This window comes from Pocillopora verrucosa, chromosome 6 (genome assembly GCF_036669915.1).
Source record: "Pocillopora verrucosa isolate sample1 chromosome 6, ASM3666991v2, whole genome shotgun sequence".
Classification (NCBI taxonomy): domain Eukaryota; kingdom Metazoa; phylum Cnidaria; class Anthozoa; order Scleractinia; family Pocilloporidae; genus Pocillopora; species Pocillopora verrucosa.
In genome coordinates, this window is record NC_089317.1 from 23,602,227 (window position 1) to 23,620,166 (window position 17,940).

The 17,940-nt window shown below is 39.2% G+C and overlaps 2 protein-coding genes across 2 annotated transcripts; both read right to left on the minus strand.

The window, feature by feature from the left end:
- Nucleotides 1-1,557: 1,557 nt before the first annotated feature.
- Nucleotides 1,558-5,239, minus strand: LOC131774155 (uncharacterized). The gene is made up of 4 exons (XM_059090178.2): nucleotides 4,930-5,239; nucleotides 3,905-4,224; nucleotides 3,085-3,190; nucleotides 1,558-2,539 (listed from the first exon to the last, which is right to left on the minus strand). The coding sequence occupies exons 1-4, from the start codon at nucleotides 5,228-5,230 to the stop codon at nucleotides 2,277-2,279; spliced, it is 990 nt and encodes a 329-aa protein (XP_058946161.2). The 5' UTR covers nucleotides 5,231-5,239; the 3' UTR covers nucleotides 1,558-2,276.
- Nucleotides 5,240-5,436: 197 nt separating this feature from the next.
- LOC131774164 (uncharacterized) lies at nucleotides 5,437-9,415 on the minus strand. The gene is made up of 4 exons (XM_059090185.2): nucleotides 9,085-9,415; nucleotides 8,030-8,349; nucleotides 6,997-7,102; nucleotides 5,437-6,241 (listed from the first exon to the last, which is right to left on the minus strand). Exons 1-4 carry the CDS (start codon nucleotides 9,383-9,385, stop codon nucleotides 5,976-5,978), a joined length of 993 nt encoding a protein of 330 aa, XP_058946168.2. The 5' UTR covers nucleotides 9,386-9,415; the 3' UTR covers nucleotides 5,437-5,975.
- Nucleotides 9,416-17,940: the final 8,525 nt, after the last annotated feature.

The following is a 17,940-nucleotide window of genomic DNA, read 5'->3' on the forward strand; positions in this document are numbered from 1 at the left end:
CTGTTCTCAATGAGGTGCACTTCCTGCGATTGTGTTACAATCCAGCGAGTCCTTCGGAAAACATGTCACCGAGAGCAGAGCTTGTAAGACACTATTCAGAAAGCAAGTATTTCCTAGGTTTGAAGTTTCCTTTGGTTCCATTTGACCGTGAGTAGTGTTTAGAATTAACGAAGAAAGCCTATTTTAGCCAAAGGCAGAAGATTCGTACATGAACGGAGCGCAGCGAGGTAAGTTAATATTCTTTCCCGCGAAAATTACGAAAAAAGGGTTAATAAATAACTTCCCATTTGTTTTTTCACGCGCAAGTAACAAAAATGTTTCCTTCCCTGTCACCCCTCCAATCGCACTTCAACCAGTCTGGGGAGGTGAGTGTAGAATTGTTGACATGTCATCAGAAGGCTTGGTTACCTGACTGAGCCTAGTGTCTAAGCTCCTTTAGAAAGTGATCCCAAAAAAAATTTCTTCGTGCCACAATGAAATCGTAAAATAGGACATGGTATTGATGATTTGATTGAGGTTTACTAAAACTGTTTCTTTTGTCACAATTTTCATATTTTTACTGTTCACATGTAACAATGCAGCTTATTTAAGCACTAAAGAGCAAGCTATTTAGAAGGAAGACACTTTTGCAGCCTGTTATCTTTTGAAATGTAACAGTTATGAACGATCAGTTGTTGCAACATCGTGGATTTAGGAGGAATTTTTCATTGTCTTTAGAAAATTTGAATAATAGTGCAAATTAAGCACCCCTTGATGTCATGTGATCTAATATATCCTATAATATTTTCATCTTATATGAACAAGAATTAATGCTCTTTGTGAACCTATATATGGTTCTGAGAGGGTTCCATGCACTTTATTTGCTCTGCAAGCATTGTAACGCATTGGGCTTGTATACTCTCTCAAAATAACTCTACCCAGACCCGTTGCAACAGTAAACATAATGAATTACTACAGACTGCTACTCAAAGAATTAGCTAAAGTCAAGGAATGGGCGCATATTTATGAAAAGGATTGGGCGCTGGTTCCATACATGGATTAACTCTAATGGAGGACTCCACCGTAAATAAAAAAAGAACGATATAAAATAAAAAAAAACTCTTAATACGTCTGTAAGAATCCACCAGTAGACCTTTTACTAATTAAACCACTGTAGTGATTCGATTTGGCGGGCGGAGCACTCATTTAATTTTGGTACCTCAAAGTACGACGCTCATTCGAAATAAGACGCTTATTTTCCTTTCGAGAAACAACAAAATGTTCAAAAATAGTGCTATCCCTGAAACAGAATAGAGGTGCTTATTGATATCAGGGCACTGACCGTGGCGGGTGAGCATACTGGAATGGGGTTGGTCGCTCAACAGGGGTACTTATTAGAATAGGGGTGCTTGTCAAAAATTACAAATTCGAGGATAGGGGGGCTATTAGAGAGTGAGCGGTTATTGGAACCAGAGACAACGAGGGGCACTAAATCGAATCATTACGCTACTCCCTTTCTTTCAGCCCTTGCATTCCATGACATGACTCTGTTCACAAGTTCACAGAAAACACACCAACTTTATCTGAAGAACAGTCATTTATAAAGCGTAAGCCATTAGGATCTATTAGATCTACAAAAGGAAATAAATCATGTTTATACGTCTAAGCGGTGTGAAGGAGCAGCAAAAGGTTCCCTTGGGGTGCTTAAGTTACCTCTGGATCCGGTTAAGAGACCGTAAACTTCTCACCATTCTTGCCGGGATCAAAGTAACGCAGAAGTGCTTCTTCATGGATTGGCCTGTGTTTCTGGTTCCAAGAGAAGATGAAACTCTTTCTCCCATCCGTGAGATCAGTTCGAAATTGAGGGGATATATTATCCTTTGTCCATTGGGAGCGGAGCAACTGGTCTTCTTCGCTCTTACTTTTGTAATTTTTGTCCCCACTAATGATGATCAAAACTTTTTCCCCTCGAAAGAAAAAAAAACTAGGACAACATTACATGTGAGTTCAGGGTGACTTCATTTAAAAATTGACATAGGATGTGTAAGGTTGGAAGGGATTACTAATTGACGAAGGTCAACTCTCCATAATAAAGATGGCGGCCAGTTGCGTTTTGTACGGTTTTCAATTTCAACTTTTTTAAATGCCAGGCTAGAAAAAGAGCTGCTTCTAGAATTCAGATTTGTTAGGGTAACCGTCAGAAACATCGCTGGCCTATCCTCAGAACAAAGATAGGACAATTAATGAAGGGAAATTGTGTTCACCTCAGTTGTGTTTTATGCGAGCTCCTGTGTCTGCTAATTTATAATATTCCTAGGAAATGCCCTTGTTGGTGTGACAACGACTCTGTGAATTTCTCCACTTTTGTTACCAAACACCTTCAATTTGGCAACGGGTGTTGACTTCCATTTTTGTTCCAAATATTTTGCGTCTTCTTCAGAGGGTTGCCAGTTTTCGACCCGCGTCACCACGTCCTTGCTTTCAAACGAAATCTTTCCATAACGCATGCGTGTTTCCAGCAGTAATTGTTCGTTATCAATGCTGATGTGCGGATCGGAAACTGGAAAAGTAGAAACAGGAAAATGCATTTAGTGGTTAGTGACATGTAATGTTTCGGTATCTTGAAAATATGTTTACATAGTAGGTATGTTTACCATGGTCACCCAATAGCCCAAAACGACTGAACTATCCAGGTGATGACTGGAGAGAACAATTGCTAAGGAAGAAGTATTTTGGGGATGGTGCCATTAGTCCTCTCTATATTCATTATGCGTACAAATGTTTTACTAGTTTCCAAAACATGAGGTTCTTAATGGATGATTGACTCCTGCATAGTGTGCACCGCAGTCATCACCCTCCAGTTTACTTTTGATTTGTTATTAGTTAAGGGACTTTTTAATGGCATCTTGTTTACATAACTGGGTTATATGAAATGCACAACAAAGCTGTAATCATAGTTGCTCGAGACCCAAATTAAAAAGGACCGACGCAAGGGTTTTGAGAGAGGACACAGCTCAGCCAAGCTTAAACTCGCAAGGAACATCCGGCTTCTTCTGTTTCCTGGGGTCAATACCCATGTCATAGTACTATAACTGTTTTTCTTACCTTGAAGAGCAGATGGTTCACTCTCATCTTCATTTTGTTCTTCCGTCTGTTGTTCGTCAGCATGGTTTTCAGTATCAGAAGGTACTTGTTGAGAGATCACAGGCGACTGAGTGGTTTATATAAAAAAAGCAAAAAATAAAACGGATATTTACACAGGGTCTGAATCAATATTTGTGGCTCCGTCTACAACTTTAACCGTAAACTAAAGCGTATTAGTTCATCCGAGGATTTTATTAGTTTGATTTGAGGACGTATTAACTAAAACTTATATCAAACAGTATAATTATGTTTATATCAAAAAAGCAATAAAAATTGTAAGACGAGATCATTTTTTTGAAGGATCTTTGACTGACTCAGGTGGATGTCATACCTGAGAGACTGAGACAAAGACCACTTCCTCTGCAATGAAGTTTTAAGTGTGAATTTAAATGAAAATGAAGCACGGTTGATCCAATGTACATGTAACATGTATCTAACAGTGCCATCCTTGAAACAGACTAGAGATGCTCGTTGTGAGCATTACTGTGATAGGTGCGCTTATAATTACTGGAATAGGGTTGGTTACTCAACAGGAGCGCTTATTAGAATAGGGGCGCTTATAAACAAAAACAAATTCGAGGGGGGGGGCCTATTAGAGAGTGAACGGTTATTGTAACGCAGGGCACTAAATCGAATCATTACGGTACCCCTTTCTTTCAACCCTTCCCTTCTATCACATGACTCTGTTCACACGTTTACAGCATACTCGGACCCTCTTTATCAGAAAAACAGTCATTTAAACAGTGTAAACCCCTAGGGTCTATGAACATTTATGTTTTACCTCTTGCTGTGAGTCTAAGTGGTGTGAAGGAGCCGCAAAAGGTCCTCTTGGGGGTGCTGACGTTACCTCTGAATCCGGTTGGGAGACCGTAAACTTCTGACCACTCTTGTCGGGATCAAAGTAATGCAGAAGTGCTTTTTCATGGATTGGCCTGTGTTTCTGGTTCCAAGAGAAGATGAAACTTTTTCTCCCATCCACGAGATCAGTGCGAAATTGAGGAGATATGTTATCCTTTGCCCATTGGGAGAGGAAGAACTGGTCTTCTTCACTCTTACTTTTGTAATTTTTGTCTCCACTAATGACGATCAAAACTTTTTCACCTCGAAAAAAAAAAGCAAGGACAAATTTATATGTGAGTTCAGGGTGACTTCATTTAGAAATGAATAGTAGGATGCATTAAGTTGGAAGGGATTAATAATTCACGAAGGTCAACTCTCCATAATAAAGATGGCGGCCAGTTGCGTTTTGTACGGTTTTCAATTTCAACTTTCTTAAATACCAGGCTGCTTTTTTGATGTCGTTGACGTTCCTGATCTCGCTTTTTATGCCATAATTGCAGTGATTTCTAAGCTTTGAGACGCAGCTGAAGGATAAGAAGAATAGAGGCAGTCACGCTATATTTGACTCATCATCAGTTCGTTTTATCTATGTAAAGTGACACGGCCAAACTCTACTATGTTCGCTGAAAAAAGAAAAAAGGAGAAAAAAAGTAGTACAGCACAGCCCTGCTTATTAATGAATGCTTTTTGGGGAGCATTATGTAAATCCGTAGTTCTCAGCCGGCTGTGTTTTGACCATTGTCGTTACGATTGTAAAATGCAAATGCGGACAACAGAACATAATACGTTCTCTACATATGTTGTCTGTTATGATATTAGCTCGAAGTAGTCGCGCCATTGTTCTTCATGATTCGAGGAATTAAGTAATAGACCCGTAGAGAATGTAGTTTGACATCTACACACTAATCATCATGATAAGTCATTTAACGAGGTGTTTCTTTCCTATTGTGTTAGCCTCAATCTTACCTGAGCCGGTTTGCTTCTTCAGAGCCTCATAAATCTTTCCGTACTCACTATCGTCGCTAAAAGAGAGGCAGGCCTCAGCTGCATGAACAACAAACACCGCGTAATCCACTGTCCTTAAGGTTGGAATCGTTTGGGCAACGATTTCCTCGATTTGTCCTCGCCTAAACTCATGTCTTTTGATTTGTAAAATCTTGAAGGGAACCTTGCCTTTAACGGCTTTGAGCAAAGCTTCCACCTCACATAACTTACACAAGTTATCGCAGTTGAAGAGGTGAAAGCTCCTTGACGTATTACTCGCCATGTTTGTTGCTTTCGGTTTTAAGCGGAAGTCCTTGTTTCCGGGAAAAAAAAATTGTCACGCAACAAGGTGATTGGCGAAACGAAATAAACTGGTCTATTTTGTGATTACTGCCCACTTGTGCACATATAATAAAGTCCAGTAATGAAATTTATGACAAATATATATGCAGCGAAATGTTGCAATTTGCTTACTTTTGTTTTATTTCGTCGTATCTCATTAAATAATTTTTATCATCCTTTTAGTCATCTAATAGAGGTTAAGACAGGTTTATGACGCTCTGATGACTACACGCCGGATGAGGGGCAATCAGTCGCATTTTTTTCAAGTTTTTCGGTTGAACTGCTGACTATACCTTAGGGAAATAAAACTTTTATTTACCCAACGACTCCAGGCACCATCATCACCCGCACTTCCTAGTCTGTGGTTATTACTACTCAAATAATTTTAAGAATAGGGATGCTATGTAGCACAAGTACAAGTCGAACATAGCCCGGTCTAAGACCAAAGCATTCTTGGAGGATGTACATGCTAACGTTACAATTAATGTTGATGATAAAACAGGAAAAGAGCCGCATCTAGAATTTCCTTTTGAATTTACATAGCGATACACGGATTTGTAAGGGTGACCGTCGGAAACATCGCTGGCCTATCCTCAGAACAAAGGGGGTACAATTAACGAAGAGAAATTGTGTTCACCTCAGTTTTGTTTTATAAGAGCTCCTGTTTCTACTTATTTCTAATCTCCCTACGAAATTGAACACCATGCCTTCTTTGCTGTGACAACGATATTTTGAATTTCTCCACTTTTGTTACCAAACACCTTCAATTTGGCAACGGGTGTTGACTTCCACTTTTGTTCCAAGTCATCTGCGTCTTCTTCAGAGGGTTGCCAGTTTTCGACCCGGGTCACCACGTCCTTGCTTTCAAACGAAATTTTTCCGTAATGCATGCGTGTTTCGAGCAGTAAAAATTCAGATTGTTCGTGATCAGTGCTGAAGTGTGAATCGGAAACTGGTAAAGTAGAAACAGGAAAATGCATTTAGTGGTTAGTGACATGTAATGTTTCGGTATCTTGAAAATATGTTTACATAGTAGGTATGTTAACCATGGTCACCCAATAGCCCAAAACGACTGAACTATCCAGGTGATGACTGGAGAGAACAATTGCTAAGGAAGAAGTATTTTGGGGATGGTGCCATTAGTCCCATCTATTTTCGCTATGCGTACAAATTTTTACTAGTTTCCAAAACTTGTGCTTCTCATTGGATGATTGCCTCCTTCATGGTGTGCACCGCATTCATCACCCTCCAGTTTACTTTTGATTTGTTACGATCATGAGTTAAGGGACGTTTTAATGGCATCTTGTTTTCATAACTGGGTTATATGAAATGTACAACAAAGCTGCAATTATAGTTCCTCGAGACAAAAATAAAAAATGACCGAAACAAGGGTTTTGAGAGAGGACACAGCTCAGCCAAGATTAACCCTTCAACTCCCAAGACCTGATTGTTTATTCTCCCCTCTAGCTGCTAGACATATCCTTGTAAATAAGTTACGAGAATTTTGTGTTTGATCAAGATAACAACCTCTACCTGATACATTTGAGTATTCTCATTACCTGTTTGCTAGTTAGTGCATGGATATTGTAGGGAGAAGTTACTTGTTGATCACCTCTGGGAGTTAAAAGGTTAAACGCGCAAGGGACATCTGGCTTCTGTTTCCTGGGGTCAATACCCATATCATAGTATAACTACTGTTTTTTATACCTCGAAGAGCAGATGATTCATTCTCATCTCCAATTTCCTCCTCTGTCTGTTGTTCATCAACAGGGTTTTCAGTGTCAGAAGGTACTTGTTGAGAGATCTCAGGCGACTGAGTGGTTTATATAAAAAAGCAAAAATTAAAACGAACATTGACACAGGGCCTGAATCAATATTTGTGGCTCTGTCTTCAACTTTATCGTAAAATGAAGCTTATTTGTTCATCCAAGGATTAACATTGGTTTGATATGAGGACGTGTTAACCCTTTAAACCCTTAGAGTGACTAGTATTAGACAGTATTATCATGCATGTCCAGGTCAAAAAACCAACAAAAACATCAACAGTAGCTATAACTGTCTAACCAATTTCACTTTGCCATGAATTCAAAGATTGCTAAAAAATTTATTATTTTGAGTTGCTAAATGGAGTTAGAAGTCCCCTCGAGAGAATCTAGCAACAAAAAACCTTCCAATGAACAGTTTTGCCGTGAAATAAAAAATTGATTCAAGCAAGTTTGATGCAACAGCAAAGGTCATCGAACATTTTAGTAAACAAAACAAACCATAGGTCTCGCTTGAGCTTTTCTCAAAGTTTATAATCATGACACTATGTATGGCAGAAATACCAAATAAAGATGTCGTTCTTCAGTTCCTACCGTGAATATCTCTATATAAAATCCTCCCTCCCCTTCAGCGTTATCTTTAAAAGGGAGGGGTTGGATCATACATTTAATCAAAGGAGGCACTGTAACATTTCAAGTTTTCACCTTAGAGAAAGATGATAAATTTACAGCTTGCTTATCAACTTGGGGACGACATTACGCTCTGTGACGGATGTAAAAGGAAACGAGCCTCAAACCGTCAGACTTCCCGCCCTGGTGCTCTACCACAGAACCATAGGAAACTTGTTCAGTTAGCCCGTAAGCGGTAGAAAATCTTCAGATCTACCATATGATGATCAGCTACATAGTCTCTAAGCTCACTGGACTGCATTAGACCTGGGAATACGTAGATCGCTAATTGAACATGTCATAATCACCTGGCTCTGTGTAGCTACTGGGGATGTTATCCTGGTCTTTTCAGGTTCGGGTCCAATTCTAACGGGCTCTGCCACCGGTTGACTCGTAAACTTCTGCCCCTTTTTGGCGCAGTCAAAGTAATGTATTAGTGCTTCTTCGTGAATCGCTCCGTGTTTCTTGTTCCACGAAAATATAAAGCTTTTTCTACCATCAATTAATTGTGGACGAAGTTGGCGGGATAATGCTGTGTCCCTGGCCTGACGTGAAAGCGTGGAACGGTTTTCTTCGTCATCGTCTCTGTAATTTTCATCCCCTCCTATGACAATCAATACTTTTTCATCTTGAAATAAAAAAAAAGAGGGATATAATATGCATGATACATGATGCAATTTTCATAAACTTCAAATCGTGATTGAAATTCGTGAATATGTAAATTGAAATTCGTGCCCGTTTTACAACTTTACCAAGGCCTGATCGCAATGGATGTTCCTTTTGTATAATGTCGAAAACTACCCAGATCATGTGTACATACATTAAATAGTTTCAAATTCGTTAACACTGTACAGAAAAAACATTGCATAACAAAACACAAAAAAACGTGACAGTTCATGCGAGTCCGCGTGAAACAAATACGAAGAATCTGACAGCAATAAAGCTAGCTACAGCTGTAGATGTATTGGGAGTTCCGTCACATTGTAGTCATAATTCCATATGAGAATTGGGTTAAATGGTAACATTTGAAATAAAATTTGAGTCTTTAGGAACTCGATCTCTATAGGAGGTCTTTCTTATCATATGTTATATCGCACTTGTTTTGCCGACAACATTTCGTGCAGGTCGCGAGACTCACTCTCTCGTTTTTCGTCTTATATCGTGTCACTTTATTATTATTAAATTTTGTTTTAAATAATCAGTACTGATTGTTCTTCGTTGGTTGTGTAGGAAAACCAACTGACTATCTTGTACAGGAAGAATTACCCGGCAAAGGTTCCTAGAAACAACACACAATGAATAACTTGACGAATCAAGAATCCTGCACACCATAACTTTTGTAAAAGGTAAATTTGTAACCTACCAGAGCCTGTTCGCTTCTTAAGAGCCTCATAAATCTTTCCAAGATTACTGTCTTCGCTGAAAGAGAGGCAGCATTCACGAGCATGCACAACAAACACCGCGTAATCCATCTTCAATTTAGGGATAGTTTTGTCGACCATATCCGAGATTTGTCCGCCGCTGAAGTACCCTTTTTCGATCTTAAAGGAAGTTTTCGCTGCAAGCTTCTTTTCGACAGCTTTCAAAAGCTCTTCCACCTCGTTCAAATCACATAATTTGTCGCAGTGACAAAGATAAACGTATGTCTCCTTCGTGGGCGCCATATTTAGCGTTGGTGGTTAGATTGTTTTCGGTTTCCAAGAAGAGCTGTTTCTTAGAAATGGCCTCTTTGTCACGCAACGAGACATTTGGTATGAAAAACAACGCAATTTCTCTTCTCTGCCAAAGAAACAAGGATAGAATTTATATTCTGATCCCAGCTACTGACAATGACTCTGGAATAATTCGGGGTGGAGAGACCGACAAAACTGAAAAGGGAATGAAAGACTTGAAACATTTTTGGGTTATTAAAAAAATAACGAGAATCACTTCGTGAATTTACCGGGGCCGCTTTTGCCTTGGTAACCCACGTTTAGACTAGCATGCATAAGGGTTGTTTACATCACCAAGTTTGTCGCGCGATATGAAAGTCTATTTTATCACAAATATTCTTTTGAGAAAAAAATTGTAATTCCGGAAGACTTGTTCCAATAGCACACGGTGCCCACGTTTTTAAAAACTTTAGACGTAGTATAATCAATATCACTTTGTTTTTTCCGTATTTACGGGCAATTTTGGTGGATTTTCAAAGTTTTTGAAAGCGATTTAATCGGTTGCCATGGAAACTGTATTGTTTACACTTCGTTTTCTGTTTTAGAAGACTGGTGACTAGTTTTCGGAATACAGGAGACACTTTAAGGATACATACACAACCTTGTTTTGGTAACTTTCGTAGTGTTAAACTAAACAAAAAGAGATTTGTTAATATTCAATACACGAAGAAGAAAAGCGCAGCGACAAAATCGTTCTAGATCGAGAAAAAGCAAGCAAAAGTAGCGGAGAATCAGAGTGTGACGAAGGCAACGTGGAAAACGCCGAACACCAAAATACTGAGAAACGCTTGCCAGCTTCTGTTCGCAGACTCAAGGAATAGTACAGTAGAAAGCGGGGCCCTGGAAACGAGACACTGAAAAAACGAAAGGAACAGACAGCATTTTATAACCGGTTCCAGCCTTTGGCTGGCCCCGGTAATAATAACTCTATGTTAGCGTATAGAGAGTGGTATGTTGCTCGCACCAATCAGATTGTTTAGGGTATGTATCTCGCACCAATTGCAATCAGATCGCCGCATTAGGGTATGTATCTCGCACCAATCAGAGCGTCGTTTATGTTCTTTGGTTTGAGAGGTGTTCAAATTTCAACGAAGTAAAGGGGTATTCGAAGAGAGCGGTTCGTAAAATGTAATCATCTTTTAGAGTGAGAAATGTTGGCTTTTACTGGGATAGCAGTGGTAGCCCAGCCATAAAACGCCTTTGTTTTTTTTGTCATCTTTTTTTTCTTCCTCCACCACAAAATGGACAAATTGTGCAATAGTGCCCAGTGGTGATTGGGCCCTCAACACCATGACAAGTAACTGTGATCCAATGAGGGTGAAGGTGTTCACATGCTGATCACGTGTGTTCACGTGTGTTATCTTGATGATGATTATGGACGTTGTCATGCACGGACAGGGCCGGATCACATGACGAACCACGAGATTCTCTTTTGTCAATCATTTTGTATTTGTTCTGGGGTTGTTGTTTTGGCGATGGAGGTTCTGCGTTTTTGGTTTACGATTACCTGGGGCTTTAAATACTTACAGACGCATACACAAGTCGTATTGATCGCGGCCAATCCACATTAGATGTTGTTGAGCGGTATTTTTGGAACGGACTGAGTCGCGAACGCTTGAAAGCCATGAAAGCCTTGTGTGCCTTGTATGCCAAGTATGCCAATGTCTTAGTTGAAAAACGTACACTCACTGAAAAAAGCACAATCTTAAATCTGAAACCAAACTGCATATTCTCTATGCAGTCTATTGAACAACACCACTACCGTGAAACTGAAGAACAAAACTCTAATTGATGCAAACTGGTTGTGAAACTGGCGGCTAAATACAGGAATGGCTCCGATCTGTGATTGGATGATAAAAATAGTGAAAGTTAATAAGTTATATTTTAACTCCTTGCTCGTGAGCATAACCATGTGTCTCGAAGCGGAACAATGAAATATCAATGTGAAAACACCGATGTGTCAAACAAGAAATGGCTACTTACATAACGAAGAGAAGGCAGAGTCTATCTTGTTCAACGAGGTCGTTCAGCGATATTCCAGCGATGAAAAAGCCATCCGCTGCCAAGCTCCGCTGAAGAAAGTTAAAAGTTCAGGCGGAAGACCAGAGACTGGAGCCATTCCTGTATTTCACCGCTGACAGGAATGGCTCCAACTCATGCGTATATTAATTTTTTTTCTGGCTGAATAATTTATACACTGAGATTAAAAGTGAGAGAGTGATTTATTAGGTTTTTCTTATGTTGAAGTCTACAGTGCTTGCAAATGAAGCCCTCTTTTATTTCAACAGGGCCATTTGGTTTCTAAGTTTTAAAATAATGCAGCAACTGCATGTCACGTTCGGAAAATCACGCAATGTTGCGTGACGCTGCGACCGATGTTTTTAATTTACAGTATGCTCTGCTGGAGAAATATGGCTTGGCCGCAATCGAGAGAGTTTTTTTCGTGGAAAACTGATTTTCTAGGTAATTGTTCACATGAAGGACAAATCCATTCATCGGGCTCTTCATCTGTTTTTGCACGACACCTAAAGGAAGAAAGTCGCGGATTAATTTCGCTTGGTAATTTTTAACAACTACACTAGACCTAAAAAAGGAAAAAAACAAAACAAACAAACAAAACGTCTTACCAGTCAAACCAGTGGCTGTAGCTCTCGCACTAAATCATATCGAAGTACCTTGACTGTTTGCAGTGATGGTACAACCAATCTTCGAACAGTTTTCGGCTATAACAAGAAATAGTAAAATGATTTTATAAAACTTTTTCTAAAATTAATGAAGGCTGTTCATCACATGACGCTGTATTGGAACGAGTATATCTCGTCTGCTATTGTATCACACTACTGTTTTAGACAAGGTATTTATACCACTTAAATTTAAGAAAGAATGAGTAGATTATAAACCACATTTTCTGCAAAGTACACGAGCCATCCTTACCTCGTTTGCCAACTGCTTTCCAGGCATCATCTGTAAGAAACCTCTGCAATTTTTCAAATTTGAAAATTTTCAGCTAGAACCGTGGCTTCTAAAAAATATTTCTCACCTTGCCCAAAAAATTTTCAAAAGAAATTTTCAAGTTTTCACAACTTTGCCTGTTCTTGATCGTAGGTCCAGCCGAGCCTTTATGGCCATTGGCCCTCGCAATTGCCGATAACAATGGCTTATAAATATAGGCGTTTAGTGTTAACTTGTAAAACTCCCTGAAGAAGTTACGAAAGTTGGACGAAACACGTCATAGGAAAAGGAAGTTTTACTGCCAACAACTGTTCGCACAGCACTGCTCACCAGTTTAGTTTTAAATTTAAAAAAAATTGATTAAAAAATTATTAGAAAATTATTGAAAAAAAATTAATAAACGTTTGAGTCGGAGCTATTCCCGTCAGCGGTGAAATACGGGAATGGCTCCGATCTCTGGTCGTCCGCCTGAACTGACTAAATGAGTTTTGTCAGCGGAACTTGTCAGCCGACGACTTTTTCATCGCCGGAATATCGCTGAACGACCTAGAAAGGCTGCCTTCCCTTCGCTACGTAAGTAAGCATTTCTTGATTGACAGATCAGTGTTTTCATTCGTATTGATATTTCATTGTTCCGCTTCGGGACACACGGTTAACAGTACTAACGAGCAAATAGTTAAGAAATAACTTATTAACTTTTACTATTTTTATCATCCAATTACAGGTCGGAGTCATTCCTGTATTTAGTCGCTAGTCTTGTGAAAAAAGACGCCATGTTGGATTCACTTAATGCCAGGGAAAGTAGCTACGATAACAGTCCGAATTGTATTAATTTCACGATCAAAAGGGTGAATCTTATGTTTGTTTTCATTGTAGTTGCATGGATATTCTTTTTTAATAAATACATGATCCAAAATCCTGTGTTTTTTGTGTATAATTTTATTATGTTATCTATTGTTTACGCAATTGTCTTTTCGGCTAATTACTAAGTAAAGCTGTTGATGTCTTCAGCAAAAGCTGCCGTGAATAGCTTCGATGAATATGTGACGTATTTGAGAAAGCTGCTCAATTATCTGCTAGCTCCGCTTTTAGGCTTGGCTAAATCTATATTAGCAATGATGAAGCATTTTCAATAAATACAGTCTGTAACTGTAGATCTCGATAGGACAAATTTGTTTATTTTAATCGCCCTCGTACGCATGGTATTCGTGTTCGTGATCGTGAGCCCAGCAGAATACCAAATAAAAGAATAACACGTATTTTGAAGAAATCCAGGAAAGTAAGACGTTTACTTCGAACCTACATCAGAAAAAGCATACCGAAGTCTTCCCGAATGCATCTTTTTACAAATAAAGCTCGTGAAAAAATATTTGCACATGGAATCAGATATGAGAATAAAGGAACACGAAATATCCCTCTTCTGCAGTCAGGAGAAAATATCGAAAGTCGAACATATACAGGATACTGAAAATGCTAAACCAATATCCACATGTAATAAAAAGTCCAAAGCCAAAGCAGTCGAATGCATGGAGGTCTAATTCAGTACTAAATGTTTATAAATCCCGGATCACAGGGTAAATCATTTTAAGTCCAATCTGTCTGGGGATATAGAAACATTATTAATTCTACTAAAACAATTCAAGCTCCTTACAGTCAAGACAATGTGGCAATGTTTGGGTTAAATGCTGGTACACAGTGTGTAACCATATCACTTGCATCCCTCATATATAACAAGAGGAAGGGTATTGTATCCTCAATGGACTTGGTTAATATCATGAACATTGGTAATGAATTGTATTCTGGTCTATCTAGTCTATTTGGGCAATCCTATTTACTGTTAACATAAGTACCTGAAATGATAATAGCGTTCAACATCAATTATCAGCTTCAATATAGTCCAAGTTCTACTGGCACTGTACATGGTACTTGTGAAGTACAAGAGTTCAATTATTGTACGTCAATTCCTTTCTTTTGACAATCCTTAGTACTACAGTAGGTTTTTATTGTAATGGTGATGGTAAGTTTAAGATATTTAGTTCTCATGGTAGAGATTCATATGGTATGTTTCAAGATCCGTTTTTATCAACCATTCAGTAGCATACAGCGTTGTAAGACAATACAGATGTAACTCGATCTCAGTCTAGTTAAACATTGATGGCGCATGTAATCACGTACATATTGTAACATCCTCCCTTTTTGTGTGTGAATAAAAGCTTGAAAAAAGAGAAAAAGAAAGAAAGAAAAAAAAAGAAAATTAACCAATAAAAGTGTCAATGTTCAGAATCAGAATCAGTTCAGAATCAATGCCATAGTACAAAATCTATCAGCTGGTGAGTTCGACATGAGAGGATCGGTAAACGAGAACACTGAACCCTATGATAACCGCGAAGAAGGATTTAAAGTGACGAGTCTAGTCACGGATATAGTCCTCGAGGTATGCTGGGCTCCTCCTGACTCGCTCTGACCTCGGACATTGTTCTGGAACAGTCACCTCTTCAGGGTGTGGCTCGTGAGGAGCATTGCTCTGGTCAGGGGTAGACGCCGCGGTTGTGGTCGCGTGTTCATCTGCGCTGGCCATATCCGGTTCTGGCGCTGTGATGGTGGGTTCAACTGGTGGTTCAGACGTTTTCCTCAGGTGCTGTCGGTTTCTGCGGTAGACTGCTCCGTTGTCCGTCTCAACGGTGTATGATCGCTCGTCGAGTCTTGCAGTGACTTTGGCCTTGCGCCAAGACTTATCTCCAAGTTTGAATGGCTTCATTCTAACAACATCGCCTTCAGACAAACTGGGTGAATCCTTTGCGGACCGATTGTAGTACTTGGCTTGGGCCTGCTGGCGCTGCCGCAGCTCTTGCTTTTCCACTTCCAGGTTTATGGTCTTGGGTAGTAGTAGGCTTTGAGTGGTAGGAAGGAGTGTTTTGGTCCTTCGGCTCATCAGACGTTGTGCTGGGCTGGTCGTCATCCCTTGTGTCGGCGTGTTTCTATAGTCGAGTACGGCGAGGTATGGGTCGGTTCCAGCCCTGATTGATTTCTTCAGAATGCGCTTGACTGTCTTCACCCCAGACTCAGCCTTGCCATTGGCTTTGCTATTTCCAGGGCTACTGGTAAGGTGCTCAAAATCCCATTTTCTGGAGAATTCAGCGAATTCGTCACTTGTAAACTGTGGCCCATTGTCACTGATCACTTGATCAGGTATACCGTAGCGAGCAAAGTGACTCTTTAGCTTCAGAATGGTGGTGCTGGCTTTAGTGTTCGGCAACCTGTCCACCTCCCAGAAATTGCTATAGTAGTCTGACCAGGTAGTCTTTGCCATCAAGAGTAAAGATGTCTGTGGCGATCTTCTCCCAAGGACGGGATGGGACCTCGTGGGACATTAGTGTCTCCTTTGGATGTGTGGTACTGTCGAGTTCTCTACATATTTCACAGGCGGAGATGTGGTGCTTCATTTCCGCAGACATGCCTGGCCAGTAGATACATTCACGTGCACGCCTCAGACACGCCTCTATTCCAAGATGGGATGAGTGAATCTTCAGCTTCATATCTGCGCGAAGGCTCTTTGGTATCACAACGGAATTCCCTTTGAAAACCAGCCCATCTTGTACGGTCAGTTCGTCGCTCATACTGAAGTAAGGATGTGTCAGTGCTGGAGCATGCTCCTTCTCAGGCCATCCTACGAGAATAGTATCTGACAACTCTCGCAGACACTGGTCCTTCCGGGTCTCTGCACTTATTTCTTCTAAACGTTGGTCAGATATGGGTAGATAACGGACCATGACAATATGTACGTGATTAAATATTGTAACATGGTATACCCCATCCTCAAGGAACTTGTCAGAAGTTGGCACCTTAAATGAGCTGATAAACTATTTTAAAGGTCTTTATCAAAATCCAAATGTTTTATTTGCACTCAAAGGTGTACATATTAATGAAAAACAATTTTATATGACAGATATTTCTGATCAAAAATTGTCAGCCGTCCCCCTCGAAGCAAATCATGCAGATGCTGAAATTACAACCATTCATATTCCCTTGTTATGCTGTTGTGCTCTTTTATAGTATTTAGTTTTCCATTATCAAATATTGTGGTTATTGGAATTCCCAGACTCTAGATAGAATCACTGACCAAGCAAACAAGTTTTACAAAGAAAAAATCAATGGCGATAACCATCCACTGACTATCAACAATTTCCCAAGGACACTTCAAATATATGATACAGATATTAATATTGCCTTTGATTTGGAGAAACAAGGAATACTATGCTGTACATCTCGTGGATTTCAAATTACTGCTTCAGCTGTATTTTTCAGCACAATAATATGAAAACAAAAGCAAAAAGTGTTAAGTACTATATAATAGGATTCAGTCCCAATGGCACACTTGATATATTTGAAAAAATGAATGACATAGATTTTCTTACTCAGTCATTAGCGGATATTGTTAAAAAACAATTCCAGAGTAAAGATGTAAAATATTGTATTAAATTTATATGTTGTTCAACTAATTTTTGAACTGCTGGAAGACAAAAGGTAATGGCGAAACATAAGTCTCGCAGTCAGAAAGAACTACATGCAAAAAGGAAAAAAGAAAGCTATGCACAAATGGAACCTGCCATGAAAAAAAAAAGTTTTGTCTAATAAAGCAATTAACGGTAGAAGTCACTGAATCCTGCAGAAAAAGAAAAGCTTTTACCTCACAAAGCTGAATGGTATAAATCGCTGAATCCCAAAGAAAAAGAAAAGCTTTTGTCCAAATCAGCAGTTTGGTATAAATCACTTGGTTCTGCAGAAAAACAAAATATTTTGTCTAGCAGAGCAATTTGGTATAAATCAATGGATACTGCACAAAAACAAAAGAGAGCAGAATGGTTCAACTCAATCAATTCTGCACAAAAACATAAAAGAGCAAAATGGTATAAGTCATTGAATCCTGGAGAAAAAAAAAAACTTTTGTCTGGCAGAGCAGAATGGTATAAAACACTGGATCCTGCAGATAAAGTTAAGATTATACCACAAGTCCAAGCTACTAAGGAAGCCCATGGAAACTCAGTTCAACATGATTTAGATCATAAGATCACAGCTTTTCAAAGTAAGATTAGAGAATGTTCATATTATATTTGCTCTGTTTGTAACAATACTATACAGAAAAACTGTTATCCAGTTAAAAAAAACAAATGTACAACACTCAGCAAGAACTATTTACTGAGTTGTAAACCCATGATTCCTTTCTGTCTTGGAATGAACTATCACCTATCGCCTGATGACAACCTTTTTTGAGTCATCATTTTTTTTTATTAAAAAAAATAATAACATCTATGTTAACGTACAGAAAGAGGTATGTTGCTCGCACCAATCAGATCGTTTAGGGTATGTATCTCGCACCAATCAGATCGCCGCATTAGAGTATGTATCTCGCACCAATCAGAGCGTCGTTTTTGTTCTTTGGTTTGAGAGGTGTTCAAATTTCATCGAAGTAATGGTGGTTTCGGAGAGAGCGGTTCGTAAAATGGAATCATCTTTTAGAATGAGACATGTTGGCTTTTATTAGTTTTTAACGTGTA

What these genes read in the sequence shown, in the direction of transcription:
- LOC131774164 (XM_059090185.2), bottom strand. Translation starts at nt 9,385, where the DNA reads ATGGCGCCCACGAAGGAGACATACGTTTATCTTTGTCACTGCGACAAA. An exon ending in TAAGAAGCGAACAGGCTCTG is followed by an intron (nt 8,350 to 9,084) that starts GTAGGTTACAAA and finishes TTTTATTTCAAG; the next exon opens with ATGAAAAAGTATTGATTGTC. An exon ending in CAGTAGCTACACAGAGCCAG is followed by an intron (nt 7,103 to 8,029) that starts GTGATTATGACA and finishes TAAACCACTCAG; the next exon opens with TCGCCTGAGATCTCTCAACA.
- LOC131774155 (XM_059090178.2), bottom strand. Translation starts at nt 5,230, where the DNA reads ATGGCGAGTAATACGTCAAGGAGCTTTCACCTCTTCAACTGCGATAAC. An exon ending in ACTTAGACTCACAGCAAGAG is followed by an intron (nt 3,191 to 3,904) that starts GTAAAACATAAA and finishes TAAACCACTCAG; the next exon opens with TCGCCTGTGATCTCTCAACA. An exon ending in TGAACCATCTGCTCTTCAAG is followed by an intron (nt 2,540 to 3,084) that starts GTAAGAAAAACA and finishes CTACTTTTCCAG; the next exon opens with TTTCCGATCCGCACATCAGC.